Source organism: Schistocerca piceifrons, chromosome 2 (assembly GCF_021461385.2).
Source record: "Schistocerca piceifrons isolate TAMUIC-IGC-003096 chromosome 2, iqSchPice1.1, whole genome shotgun sequence".
NCBI lineage: Eukaryota > Metazoa > Arthropoda > Insecta > Orthoptera > Acrididae > Schistocerca > Schistocerca piceifrons.
Window position 1 is genome coordinate 480,690,070 of NC_060139.1, and position 24,733 is coordinate 480,714,802.

The 24,733-nt window shown below is 37.6% G+C and overlaps 1 protein-coding gene across 1 annotated transcript in view; it reads right to left on the bottom strand.

The window, feature by feature from the left end:
- The window catches only part of LOC124777269 (nose resistant to fluoxetine protein 6-like), a 189,703-nt gene that overhangs the window by 68,122 nt on the left and 96,848 nt on the right, over nucleotides 1-24,733 (bottom strand). The window contains exons 5-8 of the mRNA XM_047252601.1: nucleotides 23,423-23,523; nucleotides 18,037-18,230; nucleotides 14,359-14,522; nucleotides 6,972-7,140 (exon numbers count right to left, since the gene is read on the bottom strand). Coding sequence (XP_047108557.1) covers nucleotides 6,972-7,140; nucleotides 14,359-14,522; nucleotides 18,037-18,230; nucleotides 23,423-23,523 — 628 coding nt within the window. The remainder of the gene's footprint in view (nucleotides 1-6,971; nucleotides 7,141-14,358; nucleotides 14,523-18,036; nucleotides 18,231-23,422; nucleotides 23,524-24,733) is intronic.

A 24,733-nucleotide genomic window follows, 5' to 3' on the forward strand; every position in this document is an offset into this window, starting at 1 on the left:
ATGATAAAAGATCACCCGCAAACCATTTCTCTACACAGGCTTAAGCCTGCCTTCATTGACTCGGACAACCCTCTGCCATCCCAGTCGGACTGCCCGAGCACATGTTCTTTTGACGAACCCGCTAATGAGTCTGTTCAACCTACGGTTGGGTTTTCTCCATCCAAAGAGTCACCACTGCAGTTTGCGGGTACCTCATGCATGTCATCATCATCCCCATTCACAGGTTTTGAACACATTTCAGGTACTAGAGACGCAGATGTCCCGTCCTTCGTTTTGCACTGGAACATATCACCTGACCGCGTCGACGACATTTTGAGTATGGTGTTAGATCATCGTGTGCTTGTACTCCTCACTGACAGCACAGACCCAACCCTCACCAAGGAACTCAATGTCATGACAGTGCACAGCTTGTCCCTTCCACAAGAGTGTGACCTGTCATGTGTTCAAGCTTTCATTTCTTCGGACAGCTCAGTATGTATTTGGGGAAGGCACACTCACATACCGCCTCCTCTCCCATACCGCTACTCCCAAGTTGGCTGATGCATCATTCCCCCCTGCTGGTTTTCGGATTACAAGTTGAACCGGCAGCTACCCGCCACACCTTTGCATGCTGATCCGATGGAGATGGAGCTTCTGGTCGTGCGCCTGCCGCTTCGCACCACTCACGCCGGCATTGACACCCACACGACTCCCCTTCAGGGCTCAAAGGCTGTACTCCATACTGCGGGGGTTGGGGCTGTGTGGCTTTGATAGGTCACATCGACCACACAAATTACAATCTTTGGAACATTAACTGCTCTGATGAGCCGCTATGTTTAATTCAGTCTGCCTTTGTACTTAATGCAGTGTTCATGTGTATCAGTCTATGGTAAAATACATGCGTATATAGAAAACTTGGGAACTGTTTATTATGTATATTATGATCCGTACCCAGAATCCCTTGTAAATCTTACACTACAGAAAATCATTTTTGGAAATAGTTCATGTAATGATCCTTCCCAGATGACTTGTAAAATGCATTTATTTAGCAATGTTTTCAAACACAATTATTTTTAATTATAAGTCTGACCAAGTGAAAACAGAAACAATGACATGCAGTAATTTCATTGTTTTTATGCTGTATGTTGTATGGCATCAGTGTATGCTGAATTAGATGATTTCTTCCTGAAGTTGAATAATTCAGTCTGCAACAGTTCGATGTTTATACTTGCGTTACATGTAAAGAGAAAATATTGTTTTATTAAACTGAAGTTCCACAATGCACAGATATTATCTTTATCACATAATGGAGTGTGTGGAAGAGACATACATACCAGAATTTATGGGTTTTCTATTTACAGCAGTATGGTTATGGTAACCCTATTGTCAAGTTAATAATTAAAAGTTAAATATCTGCTGTTTCACATAGTGCTACTACTTTTTATGAAGTTTCTGTATAGTTAAAAATTCAGCAGAAACAAAATACAAAATTATTAAATTTGAATTTCAGTTATAGTATCATTTTTAGTGGAATATTATATAGTGTAGGTACACATGGAATATTGTCACTACATTAAAGATGTTAACTTTGAAGCTAATTTCATTCATATATTATATTTGTATACTATAACTTGTTGATTAAATTTACAGCAAAAACTTCATCTTAGTAGTCAATGTCAGTTCTAAAATACCACTTGAAACACACTGCACTCTCCTGTCATTCAAAACTGAAATACCTTGGGGCTGTGATCTGCAACACAGCTACAAGTAATTACATATGTTATTAGAAAATACCCTATTACATACAATACTTTGAGAAAGCATCCTTATTTACATCTACAGCCACTCAGGAAATCCACTGATGTGCGTTCCACAGGGTACTTCTGCAGTGCCATGTATTACAGTTTATTCCTGTTCCACTGGCATATGGAGTATAGGTAGAATGACTGCTTAAATGCTCTATGTGTGCTGTTATTAACATAACCTTATCTTTGCAGTCCCCACAGAACAATACATAGGGGGCACAGCGTACTTCTAACTTCCTCACTTAATAGTGGTTCTCGAAACATTCTGGCTAGGCTTTTATATGATATTTTACAACAGTCCTCAAGTATCTGATGTTTCAGTTTTTTAGCATTTCTGTGTGTCAAACAAACATTTGATTATTTGTGCTTCCCCTTCTTTGTTTACATCCAATGTGCCCTATTGTTGTTGTTGTGGTCTTCAGTCCTGAGACTGGTTTGATGCAGCTCTCCATGCTACTCTATCCTGTGCAAGCTTCTTCATCTCCCAGTACCTACTGCAACCTACATCCTTCTGAATTTGCTTAGTGTATTGATTTCTTGGTCTCCCTCTACGATTTTTACCCTCCACGCTGCCCTCCAATGCTAAATTTGTGATCCCTTGATGCCTCAAAACATGTCCTACCAACCGATCCCTTCTTCTAGTCAAGTTGTGCCACAAACTTCTCTTCTCCCCAATCCTATTCAATACCTCCTCATTAGTTACGTGATCTACCCACCTTATCTTCAGCATTCTTCTGTAGCACCACATTTCGAAAGCTTCTATTCTCTTCTTATCCAAACTGGTTATCGTCCATGTTTCACTTCCATACATGGCTACACTCCATACAAATACTTTCAGAAACGACTTCCTGACACTTAAATCTCTACTCGATGTTAACAAATTTCTCTTCTTCAGAAACGATTTCCTTGCCATTGCCAGTCTACATTTTATATCCTCTCTACTTCGACCATCATCAGTTATTTTACTCTCTAAATAGCAAAACTCCTTTACTACTTTAAGTGTCTCATTTCCTAATCTAATCCCCTCAGCATCACCCGATTTAATTTGACTACATTCCATTATCCTCGTTTTGCTTTTGTTGATATTCATCTTATATCCTCCATTCAAGACACTGTCCATTCCGTTCAACTGCTCTTCCAAGTCCTTTGCTGTCTCTGACAGAATTACAATGTCATCGGCGAACCTCAAAGTTTTTATTTCTTCTCCATGGATTTTAATACCTACTCCAAATTTTTCTTTTGTTTCTTTTACTGCTTGCTCAATATACAGATTGAATAACATCGGGGAGAGGCTACAACCCTGTCTCACTCCTTTCCCAACCACTGCTTCCCTTTCATGTCCCTCGACTCTTATAACTGCCATCTGGTTTCTGTACAAATTGTAAATAGCCTTTCGCTCCCTGTATTTTACCCCTGTCACCTTCAGAATTTGAAAGAGAGTATTCCAGTGAACGTTGTCAAAAGCTTTCTCTAAGTCTACAAATGCTAGAAACGTAGGTTTGCCTTTTCTTAATCTTTCTTCTAAGATAAGTCGTAAGGTTAGTATTGCCTCACGTGTTCCAACATTTCTACGGAATCCGAACTGATCTTCCCCGAGGTCCGCTTCTACCAGTTTTTCCATTTGTCTGTAAAGAATTCGCGTTAGTATTTTGCAGCTGTGACTTATTAAACTGATAGTTCAGTAATTTTCACATCTGTCAACACCTGCTTTCTTTGGGATTGGAATTATTATATTCTTCTTGAAGTCCGTGGGTATTTCGCCTGTCTCATACATCTTGCTCACCGGATAGTATAGTTTTGTCATGACTGACTCTCCCAAGGCCATCAGTAGTTCTAATGGAATGTTGTCTACTCCCGGAGCCTCGTTTCGACTCAGGTCTTTCAGTGCTCTGTCAAACTCTTCACGCAGTATCTTATCTTCCATTTCATCTTCATCTACATCCTCTTCCATTTCCATAATATTGTCCTCAAGTACATCGCCCTTGTATAAACCCTCTATATACTCCTTCCACCTTTCTGCCTTCCCTTCTTTGCTTAGAACTGGGTTGCCATCTGAGCTCTTGATATTCATACAAGTGGTTCTCTTCTCTCCAAAGGTCTCTTTAATTTTCCTGTAGGCAGTATCTATCTTACCCCTAGTGAGACAAGCCTCTACATCCTTACATTTGTCCTCTAGCCATCCCTGCTTAGCCATTTTGCACTTCCTGTCGATCTCATTTTTGACACGTTTGTATTCCTTTTTGCCTGCTTCATTTACTGCATTTTTATATTTTCTCCTTTCATCAATTAAATTCAATATTTCTTCTGTTACCCAAGGATTTCTATTAGCCCTCGTCTTTTTACCTACTTGATCCTCTGCTGCCTTCACTACTTCATCCCTCAGAGCCCTATGGTAAGTCCTATTTTGTTGAGCAATATTCTATGTTTGATCACAGGAGTGTTCAGTAAGCAATCTCCTTTGCACACTGACTGTATTTTCACAGTAGCTTACAAATGAATCAAAGTCTGCCTTCTGATTTACCTTCAACTGTGCCTATGTAATTATTCCATATCATGTCACCACAAATTATTACTACCAAGTCTTTGATTTAGTTGACTGAGTCCAGTTGTGATTAACTGATGTTGATCTTTAAATGTTTAAAAGAAGATGTGACTGAATATTTGTGCAGTGTTTTAGAGTATTTTGTTACATATAACTGTGTCACCTGCAAAAAGATGAAGTTAATATTAATACTGTCTCCCAGATTATTAACATACATCATCATGAGTCAAGGGCTCCAACACACTTCTGTGGTGCACTTCTGAAGCTACTTCTGCTTTCTCAATGAGTTTTCATTCAAGACAATGTGTTATGTCATCCCCCCCCCCCCCCCCCCCCCCCCCCCATATTATCATACTTAATTAATTATTGCTTCTTGATTCAAATCCCTTTCAGAAGTCAAGAAATACTGTATCTACAGGACTGTCTTGACCCATGCCTTTCAGGGTGTCTTGTGAGAAAAGCAAGAGTTGAGTTTCGCTTGATTGATATTAATGGAACCCGTGCTGGTTCCAATAGAGGTTACTCTGTCAGAGATATCTCATTATACTTGAGATCAAAATGTGTTCTAAGCTTACACACCAGATGAATGACAGTAATATTGGGCACCAGTTTGTGGATCATGTCTGTTATCCTTATTGTTTATGGGTGTGACCTGTGCCCTCTGCCAATAATTGAGCTAAGTTTGTTCATCACGTAATCTACAGCATGTTGTGGTTGAGAGGGTCAGTAACCAAACTGTCCATTCTGCAAAGAATCTCTGAACAGTTTCATTGGGTCCTGGGGCCTTGTTCAATTTTAGTGTTTACAGCTGTTTCTCAATGCAATTGAAACTAGCATACCCTACTCATTTTGCAGTGGCGTAAAAATTAAACTGGGGCAGTCCTTTTGGATCTTACTTTGTAAAGGGGACAAATTTCATTGAATTCTGTGAGAAGTCTTTTAATAAGTTTCTGCTACAACAGTCATTGAAAGCTTCACAAAATGCTATTTTGACAGCCATATATGTTTAATATAGCATATCTGTATCTTTAGCCCTATGGTGTGTTTTACACCTGTTGTCCTGTTGCCATTGTTTTTAGAAGTTTCTTTGCAGTGACTATATACCATGGAGACAAGGTCAATAACTAACAAAAACATATTGCAGAATGGATATAATATTTAGAAAATCACACGAAAGAGAACAATGAATAAAACTGACAATTTAGTATAATGTACATTTTTACAACCACTATCAATAGTATAGTGCAGTGTGTGCAAAATGAAACATTTTGAGATTATTCACAAAATATGGAAAAAATCTGACTAAAAGTAGTGAATCACACAAAATAAATGATGCACTTATATAGAAGTAAAAAAAAAAATATTTCTGCTTCAGTAATGTATAGACAGACAAAGAGGTACTTTATAAGAACAACAGTTTAAGAGATGACTCAATAATATCTGTAATAATGGGAGGAATTGGACTTTTTAATATTAAAAAAATTATGTTAAAACTGAAGGTGAGTTAGTAAAGAATGAGGAAATTTTTTCCCATGACAATTTAAGTAAGATCTAGCTTAACATCGTCTCTTTATCCTCTGATATGTATGGAACAACAATCATAGAATCTGTGCCAACACTCCAATATTGCCTTCAGAACAACGCATTCTCCATAAAACTGGTCACCATGATTATTTTAATTATTTGTAATGGTGGTTTTTGTATCAAACAGGAAAGAGGAAAAAGCTACAAGAATTTTATTTTAGTTTCCTAATCATGCTGTGCTGCAAGTTACTGAAGCCCCCGACATGTCTACTATCACATTTGGTTTTCTTCTTGGATTAGTCACTTCAAGTTTTATTGTGAATAGGCATGTCATGAATGCAAGTAATTAAGTAAAACAGTGTATATACTGCTGTCGGGAGTGCTCAACATCTCTGCCATAACATCCAACAAAATTTCGTAATCATTCCCTACAATAGCTAGAGCCATGGCGAACTTATTCTCATTTACTGTGGTGGATAGAAGGCCAGGAAACCCTGTTACAAAGTAGGTGTGAAATATGTCTTACATTGTTTGATAGGTAAAACCACAGTAGTTACTTGAATAAAATCTACACAAAAATCTAACTGCAACATTCTGTAAGGTTCCATAATAGACGTCTGTATAAGGAAGCTCACACATAAATTAAAAACAGATACTATTTTTTCAGACATGACTGTTTATCCACAATGCTTCTTTCTAGTACTGTTGTTAAGTGTGTACAGACAAGAAAGTGCTTCATTTTTGTATAGCCAACCATACTTTATCTACTTTTCTGATAAAACATTCTTACACTGTCATATGTGCTCAACTCAAAAACTTAGCTCTATAGTTTGTGTAGAATATATCTCAATGGTTTTCATCACATCATATTACAAAGATATCTTCTGCACTGAAGTGATGAAAATGCAGATAGCAAACAGCAGCAGTAGCAGCAGCAGCAGCAGCAATACAGATATCAAGTAGAACTAATAGTTGATTGTAACATGAATGTACTAAAGTTCAAGAAAAGACAAACAGAAAATGTTGCTGGAAAGGAAGATATAACAAATCATAACACAGGCATATAAAGTGATAGACTGGGAGAAAAGCATAATTAATAGCAATGTAGCTGGTTCTCTTACCAGATTTTTTATATCTAGATAGTTGTTTATGTATAGTATATTAGCCCACCAGTATGCACTACAGCGATTTTGCTCTTTAATAACACTGGTTTTCCAGAATGGTCCATTACCTATGTAAGGTAAGACACAAATTTCAAATAACAGAATAACCAGATATGATGGCGTCAACCTGTCAACATAAAATGTAAGAAAGTAATAGTAATAGTAATTAACAATAAGTAATATGTAAAACTATTACTTACTTACAAAATGTCAATTAAAACATGTCCTAAGATATTTAAGTACATTTAAAATAAATTTACCACTAGCCAATATTTCTCTTGTTTAAAAATTGTCATTGGCTATTGCCTCACTATTCAGTAAAAAAAAAAAAAAATGTAACAATTTCAGTTAACAATACTGCATGATGCAAAACAAAAATCCACAAAAAGTTTAGTGTAATAAAACTCATACAAAGTGCAAATGAATAGATTTTACATTTATCTTTATATACATTATATATTAGTGTGTCACATAAAGATAATCACTATTCACCATATTTCTTCATTGCTATGTGAGGTAAAATATCTGGGGCTATCTTTTCACAAACTTGGCTGATATAGTCCCTTGACCCAGTGGAGTTTTGAGTTGATGTTAATGTCTGAAAGTTTTGGAGACTAAGTTTCTAAATATTTGGACAGTCCCAAAAGGAGGGTTGAATTGTGCATGGATTGCAAATGAAATTTTATTTTCCAAAGAAAATTTTATTTTCCTTAATGCCATACATGTGGGCTTCATTTCTTCCTTTGGAATTTACTTGCTGGTTAGGCACATAATGATTCCTTAGATTATCATTCTAGTTGCTACTACATTTGTTGTGGATGATTCTAGTGTTGCTGTTCCTCCTGGAACTGCAGCTGTGTTTTTTCGAAACCATTTGTATGGAAATTTGGGTCACCCCCATTTTCACTGTCGTAGCTTAAAAAACTTCCTTACCATTTCTATTATGTGCACCAGTAACCTATGTTTTGTGTGCTACTCTCTGTTATTAGTGGTATTGTGGAAACTGGTATTATGCTATCATTTTGCTACTTGCCTACAGTTAGCATTTTTTAAACAAAGTATCAGTCTTGGTTGCCATTGGTTTTGGAAACCTACATCTCTCCTCATGGGACTGGAGCCATCATTTCCACTTTTTATGGTCTTGTCATTACTTTTTCATTTTACTTCTTTTTGTGATGTTTTTACAATCTTTCAGGTACCATGTATTTCCATATTTTATTTTAAACATTGGAAAGTTTAGATAGATAGATTGCTATTCACCATATAGAGAAAACACTGAGTCACAGATAGGCACAATGAAAAGACTGCTGTACACTAAGCTTTCTTCTCAAGTTGAAAATATACACACATTCACACAAGCACAACTCTCACACACAATATTACCACTGTCACTATAGTTGCATCTGAGGGGCTACTGCAGCAGTGGTGGCTCTGTGCCATTATTTTCAGCATCTCAACAGGAATGAAGGGCATTTGGTCTTTCAAACTCCTTTCTTATAGCAAATGAGGCCCTCACAGCCCCACTGATAGAATGAGATACTTCTGGCACCTCAGTCTGAGTAGCCAGTTTCTGCTTCTTCACCTTCTCCACTGGACCAGAGCATCGACATACCAGAAGTACCCACCAGGGCCTCATCCAGCAACAGCCCACAGGCAGCACATCACCCTCCTTTGCATCATCTAAATAATTTTGCACCTACATGCTAGGGATATTGCAGTCCCATGAAAATATCAATGGGTGACACCATGCTAATGAGATGACTTATTTCAGCTATGAATGGTGTGGTTGTTGCAAGTTGCGAGCACCACAACACCTTTGTCCAGCTGGTCACGTAGCCAGTCAGCTGGCTGATTTGAGTTCAAGTGGTTACAGACCCATTCTCACTTTTGTTTGATATCTAATGTGTTCCACTCCACAGCTACCTGAAGTATTGACAATGAATTCATACTAAACTGATTCTCTCTGGATATTCTTTGAACTACTTGTGTTATCTGTTCATGACAACTTAGCTTGCTTAGGATGTGAGTGTAGTGGGATCTGCCTTCCACTGCTAAGGTCTACTTCAGTCGACTGTGATACCATATCAGCCAAGGGATTGATTTCAGCCTCAGCTATGAGTGGTGCCCAGTACTGTATTTCAAGTTGTGTTACTTCTGGTTGTTTTCACTTACAGTCCTGGAAACCCACAGGATTGGTAGATAACTTATATGAAACATGCATAATTTATTCTGTGTTTCAGCATATTCAATAAAGTGTTAATAAATGACTTTTGTGATCTAAATTGGGTACAACAGAAATTAGTATATGACTGAAGGTGAAGGCACTTTTAGTGAATAACTCATAGATAATCTGGATTTTATCATAAGAAGGATGTAATTTCGAATCATTGCTCCAAAAAGGTGTCATTCATATTCATATTAAAACATAAAATAATGTGCATGGTGAGCATGAAGCATTTCTCTGATTACATAAATTTGTTTCTAACGAATTATGATAGGTACAGCCCTGCAGTTCATTGCAAATGGTAGCTTAACTCATTACATTTTTATACATACATTTCTACATGTGCTCTGACAGCAAGTGATTTTTTTCTCTTTCTTATTACAGGTAGCATAATTTAGGAAGGCTGCTGTCCAAATGTCACCTATGCAACAGAAAGTGCAAGGTGCTAGGTGGTCTCATGAAACCCAGTCAGCCATTACGATTCAGCAGCCATCCCAAATTGCAGCCTAAAGTCAGTGGGGACATTATTGATACCACACATACAGCATTTCAATGCAATCTGCGTAAATCAACATGTTATGTTTCCTGAGAAACAAGCGTCCCTTAGGGCACTGTGGTTAAGATTTTACACAAACAACTGCATTTCCATGAATATATAGCACAACTCTTGCAAGCTTTGCACCCAGCTGATAAGCCCCACTGTGAAGAGCTGGCCTGGGACATACAGGAACGAATCAATACAGACAGTGACTACCTTAACAAAGTTTTAAGTGACTTTTCACATCTCTGGAAAAATAACTGACACAACGTCCAGACCTGTGGGTCATAGAATCGATGTAACATAGTGCAGCAGATAAGGGACAGTCCAAGAACAAATACACTCCTGGAAATTGAAATAAGAACACCGTGAATTCATTGTCCCAGGAAGGGGAAACTTTATTGACACATTCCTGGGGTCAGATACATCACATGATCACACTGACAGAACCACAGGCACATAGACACAGGCAACAGAGCATGCACAATGTCGGCACTAGTACAGTGTATATCCACCTTTCGCAGCAATGCAGGCTGCTATTCTCCCATGGAGACGATCGTAGAGATGCTGGATGTAGTCCTGTGGAACGGCTTACCATGCCATTTCCACCTGGCGCCTCAGTTGGACCAGCGTTCGTGCTGGACGTGCAGACCGCGTGAGACGACGCTTCATCCAGTCCCAAACATGCTCAATGGGGGACAGATCCGGAGATCTTGCTGGCCAGGGTAGTTGACTTACACCTTCCAGAGCACGTTGGGTGGCACGGGATACATGCGGACGTGCATTGTCCTGTTGGAACAGCAAGTTCCCTTGCCGGTCTAGGAATGGTAGAACGATGGGTTCGATGACGGTTTGGATGTACCGTGCTCTATTCAGTGTCCCCTCGACGATCACCAGTGGTGTACGGCCAGTGTAGGAGATCACTCCCCACACCATGATGCCAGGTGTTGGCCCTGTGTGTCTCGGTCGTATGCAGTCCTGATTGTGGCGCTCACCTGCACGGCGCCAAACACGCATACGACCATCATTGGCACCAAGGCAGAAGCGACACTCATCGCTGAAGACGACACGTCTCCATTCGTCCCTCCATTCACGCCTGTCGCGACACCACTGGAGGCGGGCTGCATGATGTTGGGGCGTGAGCGGAAGACGGCCTAACGGTGTGCGGGACCGTAGCCCAGCTTCATGGAGACGGTTGCGAATGGTCCTCGCCGATACCCCAGGAGCAACAGTGTCCCTAATTTGCTGGGAAGTGGCGGTGCGGTCCCCTACGGCACTGCATAGGATCCTACGGTCTTGGCGTGCATCCGTGCGTCGCTGCGGTCCGGTCCCAGGTCGACGGGCACGTGCACCTTCCGCCGACCACTGGCGACAACATCAATGTACTGTGGAGACCTCACGCCCCACGTGTTGAGCAATTCGGCGGTACGTCCACCCGGCCTTACGCATGCCCACTATACGCCCTCACTCAAAGTCCGTCAACTGCACATACGGTTCACGTCCATGCTGTCGCGGCATGCTACCAGTGTTAAAGACTGCGATGGAGCTTCGTATGCCACGGCAAACTGGCTGACACTGACGGCGGCGGTGCACAAATGCTGCGCAGCTAGCGCCATTCGACGGCCAACACCGCGGTTCCTGGTGTGTCCGCTGTGCCGTGCGTGTGATCATTGCTTGTACAGCCCTCTCGCAGTGTCCGGAGCAAGTATGGTGGGTCTGACACACCGGTGTCAATGTGTTCTTTTTTCCATTTCCAGGAGTGTATACAGTAGGTTTAATGTCAAAACAGTTACTGGACCATTTCTTATTATTGAGTCTACCATTACAGCAACATGGGTGTGTTGGAACTGTATGTAGCACCTCAGTCACAGGAATTTTAACAATTGGAAGTGTTTCAGCAAGATGGTGCACTGTCACACCAAAAGTTATTTGTTCACCTGTTCTCGGATGGAACCTTCCCAGACAGAGGGATCACTAGAGACAGCCCAACATCATAGCCACAACCTCTTTTGACTGTTTTATGAGGTTATGTTAAGGATAATGTGCAGATCACCTGCTCCTGATTTATAAAAACTCTTACAGCACCAATATGAGATGCTGTAGAGGCGCTGACAGAAGAGATATTGGAAAATTCATGGAGAGAAATTGAATAGGGCTTAGACTCTCTATGGGCAACAAACAGAGCACATATGCATGTGTATCTGTAAAACACTCCATGAGCTGAGCTGCCATTTGAAACAAATTTTATAGCTGTATCTAGCATAGTTCCTCAGAAATAGATTTTGTGGGCAAGGAAAGACCTTATGCCAATGCTACTCTGAGATGAAGTGGTTGCCGCAGGTAAGGAGGTCTTTGTGGACCGCTCCAAACCAGTCAGATGACTCATGAAGAAAAAAAAGCAATCACTGGAATCTACACCGATCGCGACTTCTTATTATGAGCGAATACTCCCGCAGGTACTGTACGCAGTGCAAATAAGTTGATTATGGGGCATTAAACCAGACAGGAAGAAACAAGACAACACTACAAACACTGTACATTGCAACAAATTTCATAGCTGTATCTAGCAACAAATTTCATAGCTGTATCCAGCAAAGTTCCCCAGAAATAGATTTTGTGGGCAGGGAAAGACTTTATGCCAATGCTGTATTTGCATACATCAATGAACTGTCCTGATCATGTAGGTATCAAAGTAATCCACATTAAAAACATGGAACACATATGTATGAATCATCTAGGATAAAATAACTTTTTGTACTTTCTATCAAATTTGGTTATTGTGACACAAAATGTTCTGAAACTCACTAAAACAGTCACACCAAAAATGGCAAGTTCAGAATCTTGCTCCCTTTCAAATTAATTTCTGTGTAAACCTGTGATCTGACTGCTTTAGTTCTTACAACATTTAGCTCAGACCTCTAGATACAATAACAGAAACAAAAAATACAATCATTTGTCTTAATAATTAGTGGTTTCTGTCTTCATTTTTTTTAATGTTAGTCTTCAGTGTGAACATGTCAGCCAAGTCGCAGAGACTTTTGCAGTTACCTTCTTGTGACTTTCATTTATAACACACACAGTCACTGAATACACTACTGGTGTCAGTATGGAGAATACTGGAAGTCTCAGACAGGAGCAAGTTAATCTAAAAAGTAATTTAACTATGTTGAGGAAATTTTTTTCATTTTAAAAAAATGCAAATGAAATGTTAGGAGGATGAGAGTAGCCAAATACTTGAATGAGTGTCATACTGTCAAAGGTAATTGCAACAGTCCCTGACAGACTAGCCAGAGTAGAATTTACCCTGAAGGTTCATGCGATAGAGAACACGAAATTACAGATAGTTCATTATCATTTTGAAGGATAAGAAAATGATTATATTTTCATTTCAGTTATTATGCCTGGATATCTCATCTAACCCATGTCAGAATGAAACCACGGAATATTCAAAAACATTCTTGATTTGCCAAAAGTATTTGTAAGAAGAAATTGATATAAATGTATAATAAATAAGCTGGTAATAGCTCTCAGTTATTATTTCAGTAGACTGAAAGCAAATTTTTGTGTTAAATAACATAATATTACACAGCTTTCAATATAATTTCACAACTGAAGCTTGATACTTTGAAGTTAGAAAATAAATATGATGAATCTGTTCTAGCAGTTTCTAGAGAGGCACAGCAACTTGTGTACTTTAATTAGACACATAGTTTTATGTGTAAGGTGCAAGATGATAGGGCAGGTGAGCTTTTATAGCATTCCATATTACCCAAAATAAAGCTGATATTATCCAAAATAAAGCTGACTGGCAGCACTTTGATTAAAATTAGAACATGCAGGAGATCTAATGGAAATTCTAACTGCACCATTGTTGCATTGGTACATAATATGACAAAAATCTTATTGCTCGAAATGTAACTATATTTCTGGTTCATTTGCCCCTTCCCTTCCTCTTGTCGACCTCTGTTCACGAGTCTGGGTATTTTGACATTGGCCTCTCAATATGTATATTCCTTATTGTCGCTTCTTCTTACCAATATTAGTTTATTCCCAAGAATAAGCAGCTTTCACTCGGTTAATACTCGGCAGAAATCAAACCTCCATTTGGATCGGACTTCCTTAACTCTTGTGCAAAAAGGTGTGCAGTATACTGCTGCATCCATTTTGAATAAGCTGCCACTCAAATTCAAACATCTTAGCAATAATCCACGTGCTCTCAAATTGAAACTGAAGAGTTTCCTCATGGGTCACTCCTTCTATTCTGTCGAGGAGTTCCTTGAGAAATTAAGCTGATTTTTATTGTATTGCTGATAGCGTTTACTTAAACTTACGGACTGACTTTTTTTCAGGTTCATGAATATTTATTTTTATCTGTTTATTACTTTTATGTTGTGAGTTCATGTACTGACACGTTCCATGACCTTGGAGATTTGCTCCTCAGTTTGGTCCTACGGAACTTGAGGTGTAAATAAAAATAAAAAATAAAACTGCAAGGAGAATCCTTAATTAACATCCTATATAAATTTTAACATGGATTCACTTTCATTTAATTAATACTTACATAATAAACAGATGTCACTTACCTTAAATATCGGGTTAATATAACAGAAAAAATATTCTTAGCATTTGTTGGCTTTTCCAGTTCGTCAAAAAGAATATAAGCTGAAGTAAAGGCAGCTAATGTGAAGAATACATCAACAACTAGTGCCCCATTTGCTAAGAGGATACTGAAAAAGTTGCTGTATATCTGTGAAGAGATACAAAAGTCATCATCAGTGAATATCAAAACGGCAGTGCATATAAAGTTGGAACAATGACATTTAAATTGTATTAAATTTATGAATGGAAATGCACAATGTGATATTATGATATTTTAAAGTTTGTAATATCACAAATAAAGCACACATTATACTGAATATGGCTGATCTCTAATTTGTCAATGACCAAATGACATGCAATTTCATCTAAAATGGTTTACTGTTTCATCCTGCTTATCTGCAGTTTTCATACTTTGAGTCAAATGCACACAGTCAGACAGTAATAAACAGCATACACATGCCATCTGTCAACATGTACTGTTGCAGGTTCACTAAAAAGTCTTGTTCTGGTGGGACATATATGACATTTTCAGTCTGTCTCATAACAGTTTCTTCTGAATTGTGGTGATGTTGAATTTTTTTGTTGATCTCAAAGATCCCTCAGCTTATGAACATGGGTATAGTTCACAACACACTGGAGAAATAAAAAATATGAGGTAGGATTGTACAGATGGACTGATGCATGTAATGGTGACGTAGATATATAGCACATTTTCTGAAGCTTCTGAACACACTTTGTGTCTGATAAGGACACCACGTTGGACCTCTGACTTTCAAAGTAACAGCTCTCACCATCTGAGCTAGCTGTGCATATCTCAAGCTCTATGTCACTGCTTCAATCTATAACTATCTAGTTAAATTGGAAAAAACAGCAGTTTGTTTAGAAAAATGTAGTAGCTAACTGTGTTATATTTCTTTATAACCTCATTAACAAAAATAGAGTATCCCATAGCAGAATCAACAATTAATTGTAAGTAGTTTCTGAGAGCTACTATATTAATATGGACTTGGAGTTATTCCACAGTCACGAAGAATTAATTTGTGTTGGGATGTATAATATGAGATGTAAGTTTTAGTGAATATGACAGTCATGGCAGATGGCATTTTCTATTGAACCATGAATTATAGTTGCTATCTCTTCCATTTGTGTATATAATGTGGGAAGCACAACTGCTTAAATGACATGTGTGTGCTGCAGATAGTCTAACCTTATCTTTGGGTTCCTACAGGAGCAAAACACAGGGGATTGTACTATATTCCTAAATGTCTCGTGAATCATGGTTCTCGAAATTTTTTAAGTAGACTTTCATAGGATAGTTGGCATCTATCTTCACATGTCTGCTGATTCACATGTCTCAGCATAGCTGTGATGCTCTTCAGTGCATCAAAGTAACCTGTGACCATTTGTGCTGTCCTTCTTTGTATAAATTCAGTATCTCTTGTCAAGCTAATTAGGCATGAATCCAAAACAGTTGAGAATGGACTAGAATGGGTCATACAACTATTTTGTAAGGTTACATAAAGAACTCTATGAGCAGTAAAAATATCATTACGAGAAAGAAGTCAGGAAATGAAAAGCAGCAAGAATTAGCGAACAGATAAGAAGCTCAGGTAATGCTTCAAAGTCTTGTTGGGTAGCTGTAAATGAAAATAACAAAGAGTTCAACAGAGAATGAAATTAATAATATAGAATCAACTGTGAATAATGATGTCATTTCTGACCCCCTTCTAGTAAGCAGTGCTTAGTAATTACTTTATAAATTTTGCTAACAATGATATCTGCCTGAAACTGGATGACTGGATGCACAGCATACATTTGAGACCACTAATGAACAGAGCTGCAGTGCACTACCTGCAGTATGCATGGAAAGTTACCAGGATCACATGAAATTTCTTCATATCTGTTGAAGAAATAAATTGTAAGCTAGTGTAGATTTAATTCACCTAATAAGCTGTGTTCTTGAAGACATTGTGTTCCCTGACGAGTTGAAACTAGCTGTACTGAAACCCTTACACAAAAAAGCAGAAATAAATCATGCCCAGAACTACAGATCCACTGCCCTAGTCTTAACATTCAGCAAGCTGATGAGAGAATAATGTTGAAAGGAATCTTGGAATATTACAACAATGCTGACATATTATGAGACATGGTGTGACTCATGGAGGTCAAAGTATCAAGACAGTCCATTATGTACCTGAAAAAATAATGAAAATTCCTAAGCAGCAGGAATGTTCATGAACTATTCAAAAGATTTTGATACAGTGCATCATAAAGCACACTAATAAAAAAAATTCAGTGAGTTGTGTCACTGGAAAACTCATGCAACAGCTACAAATGTATTCAAAAGGTAGACTAGAGTGTACCAAACTTGTACATGATAATGGAGCAGTACTGGATGGGACACAGTCAAGAATAAAACACTATACATTTTGGTGTCCCTCAGGGCACCATTTTAGATCCACTCCTACTAAAATATTATGTAAACAATTTCCCATGTTCTGCAGATGATAAACATTTGATCACTGTGTATGCCAATGACACATCTGGTGTCTGTTGTACAGACAGTGAGGCTGGCATAACTGAAGAGATTCAAAACTTTATTGAAATGGCAAAAGCTCACTTTGAAAGAGACAATTTAAAACTAAGCATAGAAAAAATACATATTATAAATATTGTTCCCTCTAAACTAAGTGGGCCAAACAGACAAAATGTTGCAACTGGTGAAAAAAGTCCAGTCTACACAAAACATCTCATAAAAGCATATTAATTAGATTCACTATTCTCAATATTTATGCCACATATATGCTAGAGGGCTCTATTAACCTTGTCACTGAGCACCCCAAGCCCCGGTCCCCCCTCCCCCCACACATGCACACACACATACACACACACACACACACACACACACACACACACACACACACACACACACACTCCATATATGCTAGAAACCATTATGCTAGTGAAAGAAAGCACTAAGGTCACAAACAGAAACATGGAAATTCACAAATATGACACAAGGAATTATATATGGTTAACAGAAGATTAGCTTTAACAGCAAAAAGCCACTATCTTATATTAAGATGGCGACTGGAGATACTTTTAAAAAGCAATTCAAGCAATGGCAGATCTAAAAATGCCTGTATAACTTGGGTGTAACACAAATAATAATGTAAAAAACAATCCTGTTCTAGAAATAAGTATAGTAATAAATTGCACATAAAACCAATTGTTCACTATGGGATGAATTACTATCCTACAACTTAAATTATTTAATTGTAATATATAGTGAAAAATTTGTTATTTGTAATTTTGAAAAAAATGTACTTGGTTGACAATGCCCATGCATGTAACATTAAATGTTAAAAGCAAAAAAACAAATTGAAACAGTTTGATAATAGCCATGTACAGGTATGATTGATTTATTGCGCATAAATTAATGTGTCTAATCTCACCACCAAAAAACAAATGAATAAATAATACTATATGAGATATTAAACTACAATGTACCCAGTAACCATCAGCTAAAGTGTGCCCCCACAAAAATATTGTGTTTTTTTTTATATTGTGCAGTACCTCCCCCTTATTCCCTCTCTCCAAATATCCCTTTAAATAATTGGTTTTCCTTGTACAGATTTGACTTAAGTATTCCATAATCCTACCTTGTCCAAGTCTTCACCATTGTATACCGGATGCCCATACGAAATAAGCATCCGATGACCAGCAATCACCGCAATGATAAATAAGAAACGCACAAAGTGAAAGCTGTCAAGTCCTCTCACTTTACCATTTTTTTCTGTGAGGCGCTGGATATTTTGAAAAATTGAAAAGGCAAATATCAGTTGTTCTTTGGTACCTGAAGGAAATAAATAAATAAATAAATGTTATTGGAATTTTGAAGTATGGTTAACACACTTGTTATCTTAGATTACTATTAATGGTAAACTACATCCATGTGTATTGAATACTGTTATTTCTTTGTAATTTCTTTAGAAACTTCATTATTTGTAATGCATACTGTATGTCCTCAGTAACAGTGCAGGCCTTCAACAGATTGCCAGTGCTAACTATTAGTGACATGTTTAATAATACGCCATCACATGGAATTGAGAGGATTGCCCTATTTACTTCATAGCTTTTGACATGTCTACATTATTTCAAGGATTCAGTAAATCAATATTATAGGTTATGTTAATATTGTGTATAATCTGTGTTTTCAAATAAGAACAGATGAACAACACAAATACTTGGAACCACAGGCAATGACTTCTAAAGATGCAAAATGTTTGCAGTTATTTTTCCAATACAAAGTTTCATACAAAAGCAAGCATCTCTCCATTGTGGATCCACAATGAATCATGGAAGTAATTATCTTTGTTTGTTTGCTGTTATTTCTCTAATACTAGTTCATTCTCTCTCAAAAATAAGAAAGCAATCACACAACAATATTCTATCAGATGTATCCCTGCATTTCACGGATGAAGTACGCCTGTGCAGTGATTTCTAGAACACATGAATGTTCTGAAGAAGTTGATTTACATAGTTAATTCATGTGGACAGTTAAACTCTTGCTCTTATAATGCCAATGATGACACTCAAGAAACAGAAATAAAGACATTAAAAAATAACAAACGCAAAAGCTCTTAGTTTTCAGATGGATAACAATACAAAGTCACAATAGCAAATCCACGGAGTTATAAAAGAAATCTAAATGGGACATGCATTGTCCATAGACACATATATCACCATAATGCCCTACAGATTGAGTCCAGACATTTGTATGTAACAGCAGGTAAAAGTGCTTATCTAACACATTTTATTTCCTGTTGTCCTAAATATTTATATATGAATTAATACAGCTACATCCAGATACAGCTACATCCAGAAAGTGCTTAGTTTGACAAACTGAAAAATAAGAATATTTTGTATAGAGTGGGAATGACCACAATAGAACCTGCAAGCTTGTGCCTCAATGTGATATAGCTCTTGTCAAATTGGAAATGCTGAATTGTCACACTGATAATACTGTATTGTCTACTACTGACAAGAATGCATGTGACAGTAGCGCAAGTGTGTGTTGTGACATGCTCTAGAGTAAAGTAGTATGCACAATTCTAAAATCATTTCTGTGAATGTAGTTATTTGAACATTGCAACTTGAAGTGTACCCATGGTTGCTATTCTTGTTCAGTCATTCACATATCAAGTTAATGTTACTCCCATTATGAAAGACATGCTTCAGTGATGCTGAATGTGTCAGTTTTACATTAACAGGCAGAAGAAGCCACTGCAACTAACCTCTGAAAAGCATACCAACAATGAATTTGACTGGTGCTAATCTACTCACATTGATAGTAGTAGGAGCTAACTCTAGATGAATTTATATATGTACATATGTAGAGACTTCAGAAAGTTAGTCACACATGTCATACTGTGTTAAGAATATTTTGCAACATGAGTGGTGCATTATCAGAGGAGTGTATATGTTCTGGGTTTCCTACAGTTCTGCTGCAGTATCGATAACAAGTGTATCACACTGTGTAACTGAAATTGTGCAGCAGCTGGAAACAAACTCTAAAGTTGATGTACTTGGAACATTACAAATTCTTTTGGGTAAAACATCTAAATTGCGCACAGATTCACCATGAAATTCTGGCAGTATATGGACCAAATGCAATGTACATACAGGGAAGCAGCGAAATGCTGGCTAAGCCCGGATCTAGCACCATGTGATTTCCACCTTTTTGACAAGATGTGATAATGTCTGGGGGAAAGAGAGTTTTCAACAATGATGATTTTCACACAATGATTTTAAAATAGCTCTGTGACCAAAGAGTGGATTTCTGTCATTGAGGAAATGTATGGTTGTTAGAACATTCTGACCATTTCTTACAGAGACTTTGGAACTATGTTGAAAAATAGCATCATTGATCTGCATCAGTTTGAAGTTTAGTGCAACATTCAATAAAAGTTACTCAGCCTACCATAATAATGTGTAACTTACTTTTTGAAGTCCCATCATACTCACAAGGAAAGAAACAGTTACTTTCAAAAAAGCCACAGCAATTCCCCTTACACTACTCAGTTGCTGTTTTTATCTAGCACCCCAAAGAAAGCAGTTATGTAGCTTTACACAGAAGAATATCAACTACATATTGGCAATACCAATATTTTTTAATGTCAAATATTACACTTAAGCAGAATTTACCTCTTATTATCAGATATTTATCAGCAACCAGTTACACACTTTTGCAGCAGAATACACATAACTCCACTTTGAACACTACATCAGGATGCAAAGTGTACATAGAAACTCTGCAGCTTCATCTATACTCCACAAGCCACCTTATGGTGCATTGCAGAGGCTACTTTGTGTACCACTGTCACTTCCTCCTTTTCCTGTTCCAGTCCAGATAGTTTGCAGAAAGGACGATTGCCAGTAAGCCTCTGTTCGGGCTTGAATCTCTCTGATTTTATCTTCATGGTCGTTTTGAAAGTTGTACATACAGGGAAGAAAAATACTGACTAACTCTTATAGGAACACATGGTCTCAGAATTTTAACAGTAAGGCACACCATGATATAGAATGCCTCTCTTGCAGCATATGCCACTGTGTTGGCTGTGCATCTCTGTGATGCTTTTGCACTTACTAATGAACCTGTAATGAATTGCTGTGTTCGTCTTTGGATCTTTTCCTCTTCCAAACCTATCTGGTGCAGATCCTGGAGTGATGAGCAATATTGTTTATGGACTTCATTTGCTGCAAATACTTCCAATGAATCTCAGTCTTATCTGCGTTACCAGCAATTAATTTTACATGGTTGTTCCACTTTACATCACTCCATATGCATACTAGTAGATATTTTGTGGAAGTAATTGCTTCCACTGACTGTTCTGCAATTGTATACTGAAACAATAAAGAGTCTTTCTGTTTATGTATGTGCAATTTGTTTATGTTGATACATCAATTGTCACTCCCTGCACCAAGCAGTGATCCTCTGAATGTCTTTTTGAATTTTGCTACAATATTGTAGCATTGCAACTTCTCTGTATACAACAGCATCATCTGCAAAAAATCTCATGGAACTTCCAACTTTCTACTAGATCATCTATTTACATTGTGAAAAGTAATACTCCCTTGGGGTATATCTGAAGTTACTTTTATGTGCGAAGACCTCTCTCTATTGAGAATGACATGCCATGTTATGTTTGCTAAAAACTCTTCCATTCAATCACACCATTGGTCTGATATTCTGTATGCTCTTATTTTGTTCACTAAGTGACAATGCAGAACTGTATCGAACACCTCCTAGAAGTCTAGGAACACAGCATCTACCTGGGGACCTGTATCTACTTCTTTCTGGGTCTCATGAAGGGAGAGAATTTTACACAATTGTTGTTTTTGGTACCCCTGTTGATTCCTGCAGAGGAGATTTTTTGTCTCCAGAAATGTAATAAAATGTGAACATAAAAAATCATTTTTATTTAATTTCCAGTATTTGGTTACAAATTGCCCACATTAACACTTGTTATTAACTGAGTCTTCAAGTGAGTTAAGTGATTGCTTTATAATGGAGGCATCAAGTATAAGTCACTAGTTGGCTTCACGAAGCTGAGTTCATCCCATTCCCGGCTTACCACCATGGAAAAATCCGATTCCATGCTTACCATCATGGAAAAATCCATAGCAGTGCTGGCAGTTGAACTTGGGTACCCCAGATAGTCAAGTATGATAATCGCTCATTTATAGAGGCAGACACTGGAGGTAAGAAATTGGCTGCATCTTTCTCAGATGAACCACCCTAATATTTGCCACAAAAAATTGAGGGAAAACAAAGAAAACATAAATCTGGATGTCCTGATGGGTATTTGAACTGGCATCCTCCAAAATGAGAGAGCCCAATGTCATAAATGCTGTGTCACCACACTCAGTTTCACACACTGAGTCTCATCCAGAGTGTGTCCATTGATTTATATTTCTTGTATTTTTAAGATATTTTTATTTGGTTGGAACTGGATAATATGAATCTTTGTAATGGCTAAGCTGTTTGCTGTGGACCAGTTGTTAGCTTGTTCCATTATTACATTGGCTGTATCAGGTAGTGATGTGCTTCAGTCCTTTATCAGTGTACTTGTCTTATCACCAAACATCACAGTCTTTGAAGAGTGCACCAAAGTCTAAGGGAAATCATTTACGTGGGTCAAGAACAGGTGCTGGCCAAGCACCAAACACTGTGATACTAAGATTATTCCATTCAAAATAAGTCATCACTCCACTTTAGACTATTTTCACAAAAAGTGTTTACAAGACTGGAAGAACTGAAACAGATTTGTAATTAAAAGTGAACTTCTTCGTTCTGTTTTATTATATGGTTGTCATGATGAAATATTTAAGTCTTCCAGATTATTGGCTTTGAATCATTGACTGTTTGCCAAAATAGCTCAAGAATTGTCACAGAAATGCAGCATGTGATTTTAATACTCTTGTATAAAACACCTTTACAACCAGAAGAACTTGGTACCATATCTTAGCCACCTAATTCATCGGTAGTATTTTTTTTAAACTAGACATTGTCTATGGAATGATCAGTGTCTGTTGGAGTAAATATAACGCAGATGCATTTTTTTAAAATTTGGAAGTGGAATATTTGTTGCCACTGAGAATAACTAATCACTGGAATTGGTGGTTAATGTTTCAATGTATCATTACTTATGACACTACTGTTTCTATATGTTTGCTGTTAATAATAAGACTTGTCCACCATCTGACTGATGTTTAGCTTTTTTCATACTGATGTACTGAAGTAAATACTTGCATTTAAAGAGAGTTTATTGTTTCTCAAGCTGGAATTAAGCTTGTTAGATGATACACATAAAGCAAAAGAGAACAAAATAGGAAAAAAGCAACACTTTATCTAGGGAACTTATTTCTATTACTGTATATTAATTCTTTAAATTATTTAATCTTCTTTTTGTTGAGTTGCTGGCATTAAAAAAGTAAGGGAAATTTAACATCTTTTATGACACTCTAAAATATATTAGGACATACCTAAATTTTTTGTAGACTGCAAGGAATTTTGATTCATGTTTGAGCGCATATGATAGTATGAACAGTATAAAACCAGTAGAATTAGAGCTCCCATAAAACACCTGTTAAAAAAATTGATTGTTGTTGTTAGACACTAAAATAGGGTAGATATCTTAATGAGTAGCAAAATTAGAAATTTATTGCTAAACATTTTTTGGTTGATGGAAACTCTAAGGGGCATAATAAAGATTTGGGACTTAAATTTTCTTTGTAGATTCCACCATAAAGTATAAATGTCAGTAATGTGGAACAAGTGAATATAGAAATTACCATTACATTCATTTTTGTCAGTAGAATTGTTGATACTTTCCTTATAATTACATAAACTGAAAATAAACATCTTACATAATTTATATTCTTTCAAGAGGTTTTATAACTCCCATTATGAAGGAAAGATTTAATGGTCAATGTATAAATAACAAAGACAAGCAGCTGTTACAAGTAGCAGTAGTAAATAACTTTTTTAAGTTCAATAATCTATTTTCACCTACTCTGGCTAAATGTTTCATTTTAAAATTAGAAGGAAAGCTGCTGCTTTATGCTGCTCTAAAAAAGCTGCTAACTACTCAGTTACACTATGTGATCAAAAGTGTCTGGAAACCTGGCTGAAAATGACTTACAATTTCGTGGCACCCTCCATCGGTAATGCTGGAATTCAATATGGTGTTGGCCCACCCTTAGCCTTGATGACAGCTTCCACTGTCTCAGGCATACATTCAATCAAGTGCTGGAAGGTTTCTTGGGGAAAGGCAGCCCATTCCTCACGCAGTGCTGCAGTGAGGCGAGGTATTATTGTTGGTTGGTGAGACCTGGCACAAAGTCAGTGTTCGAATACATCCCAAAGGTATTCTATAGGATTCGGGTCAGGACTCTGTGCAGACCAGTCCATTACAGACAGGGATGTTATTGTCATGTAACCACTCTGCCACGGCTGTGCATTATGAACAGGTGCTCGATTGTGTTGAAAGATCCAATCGCCATACCCGAATTGCTCTTCAACAGTGGGAAGCAAGAAGGTGCTTAAAACATTAATGTAGGCCTGTGCTGTGATAGTGTCATGCAAAACATCAGGAGGTGCAAGCCACATCCTTGAAAAACATGACCATACCATAACACTACTGTCTCTGAATTTTACTGTTGGCACTACACACTCTGGCAGATGACATTACTGGGCATTCGCCATACCCATGCCCAGCCATCAGATCGCCACATTGTGTACTGTGATTCATCACACCAAACAACATTTTTCCACTGTTCAATCATCCAATGTTT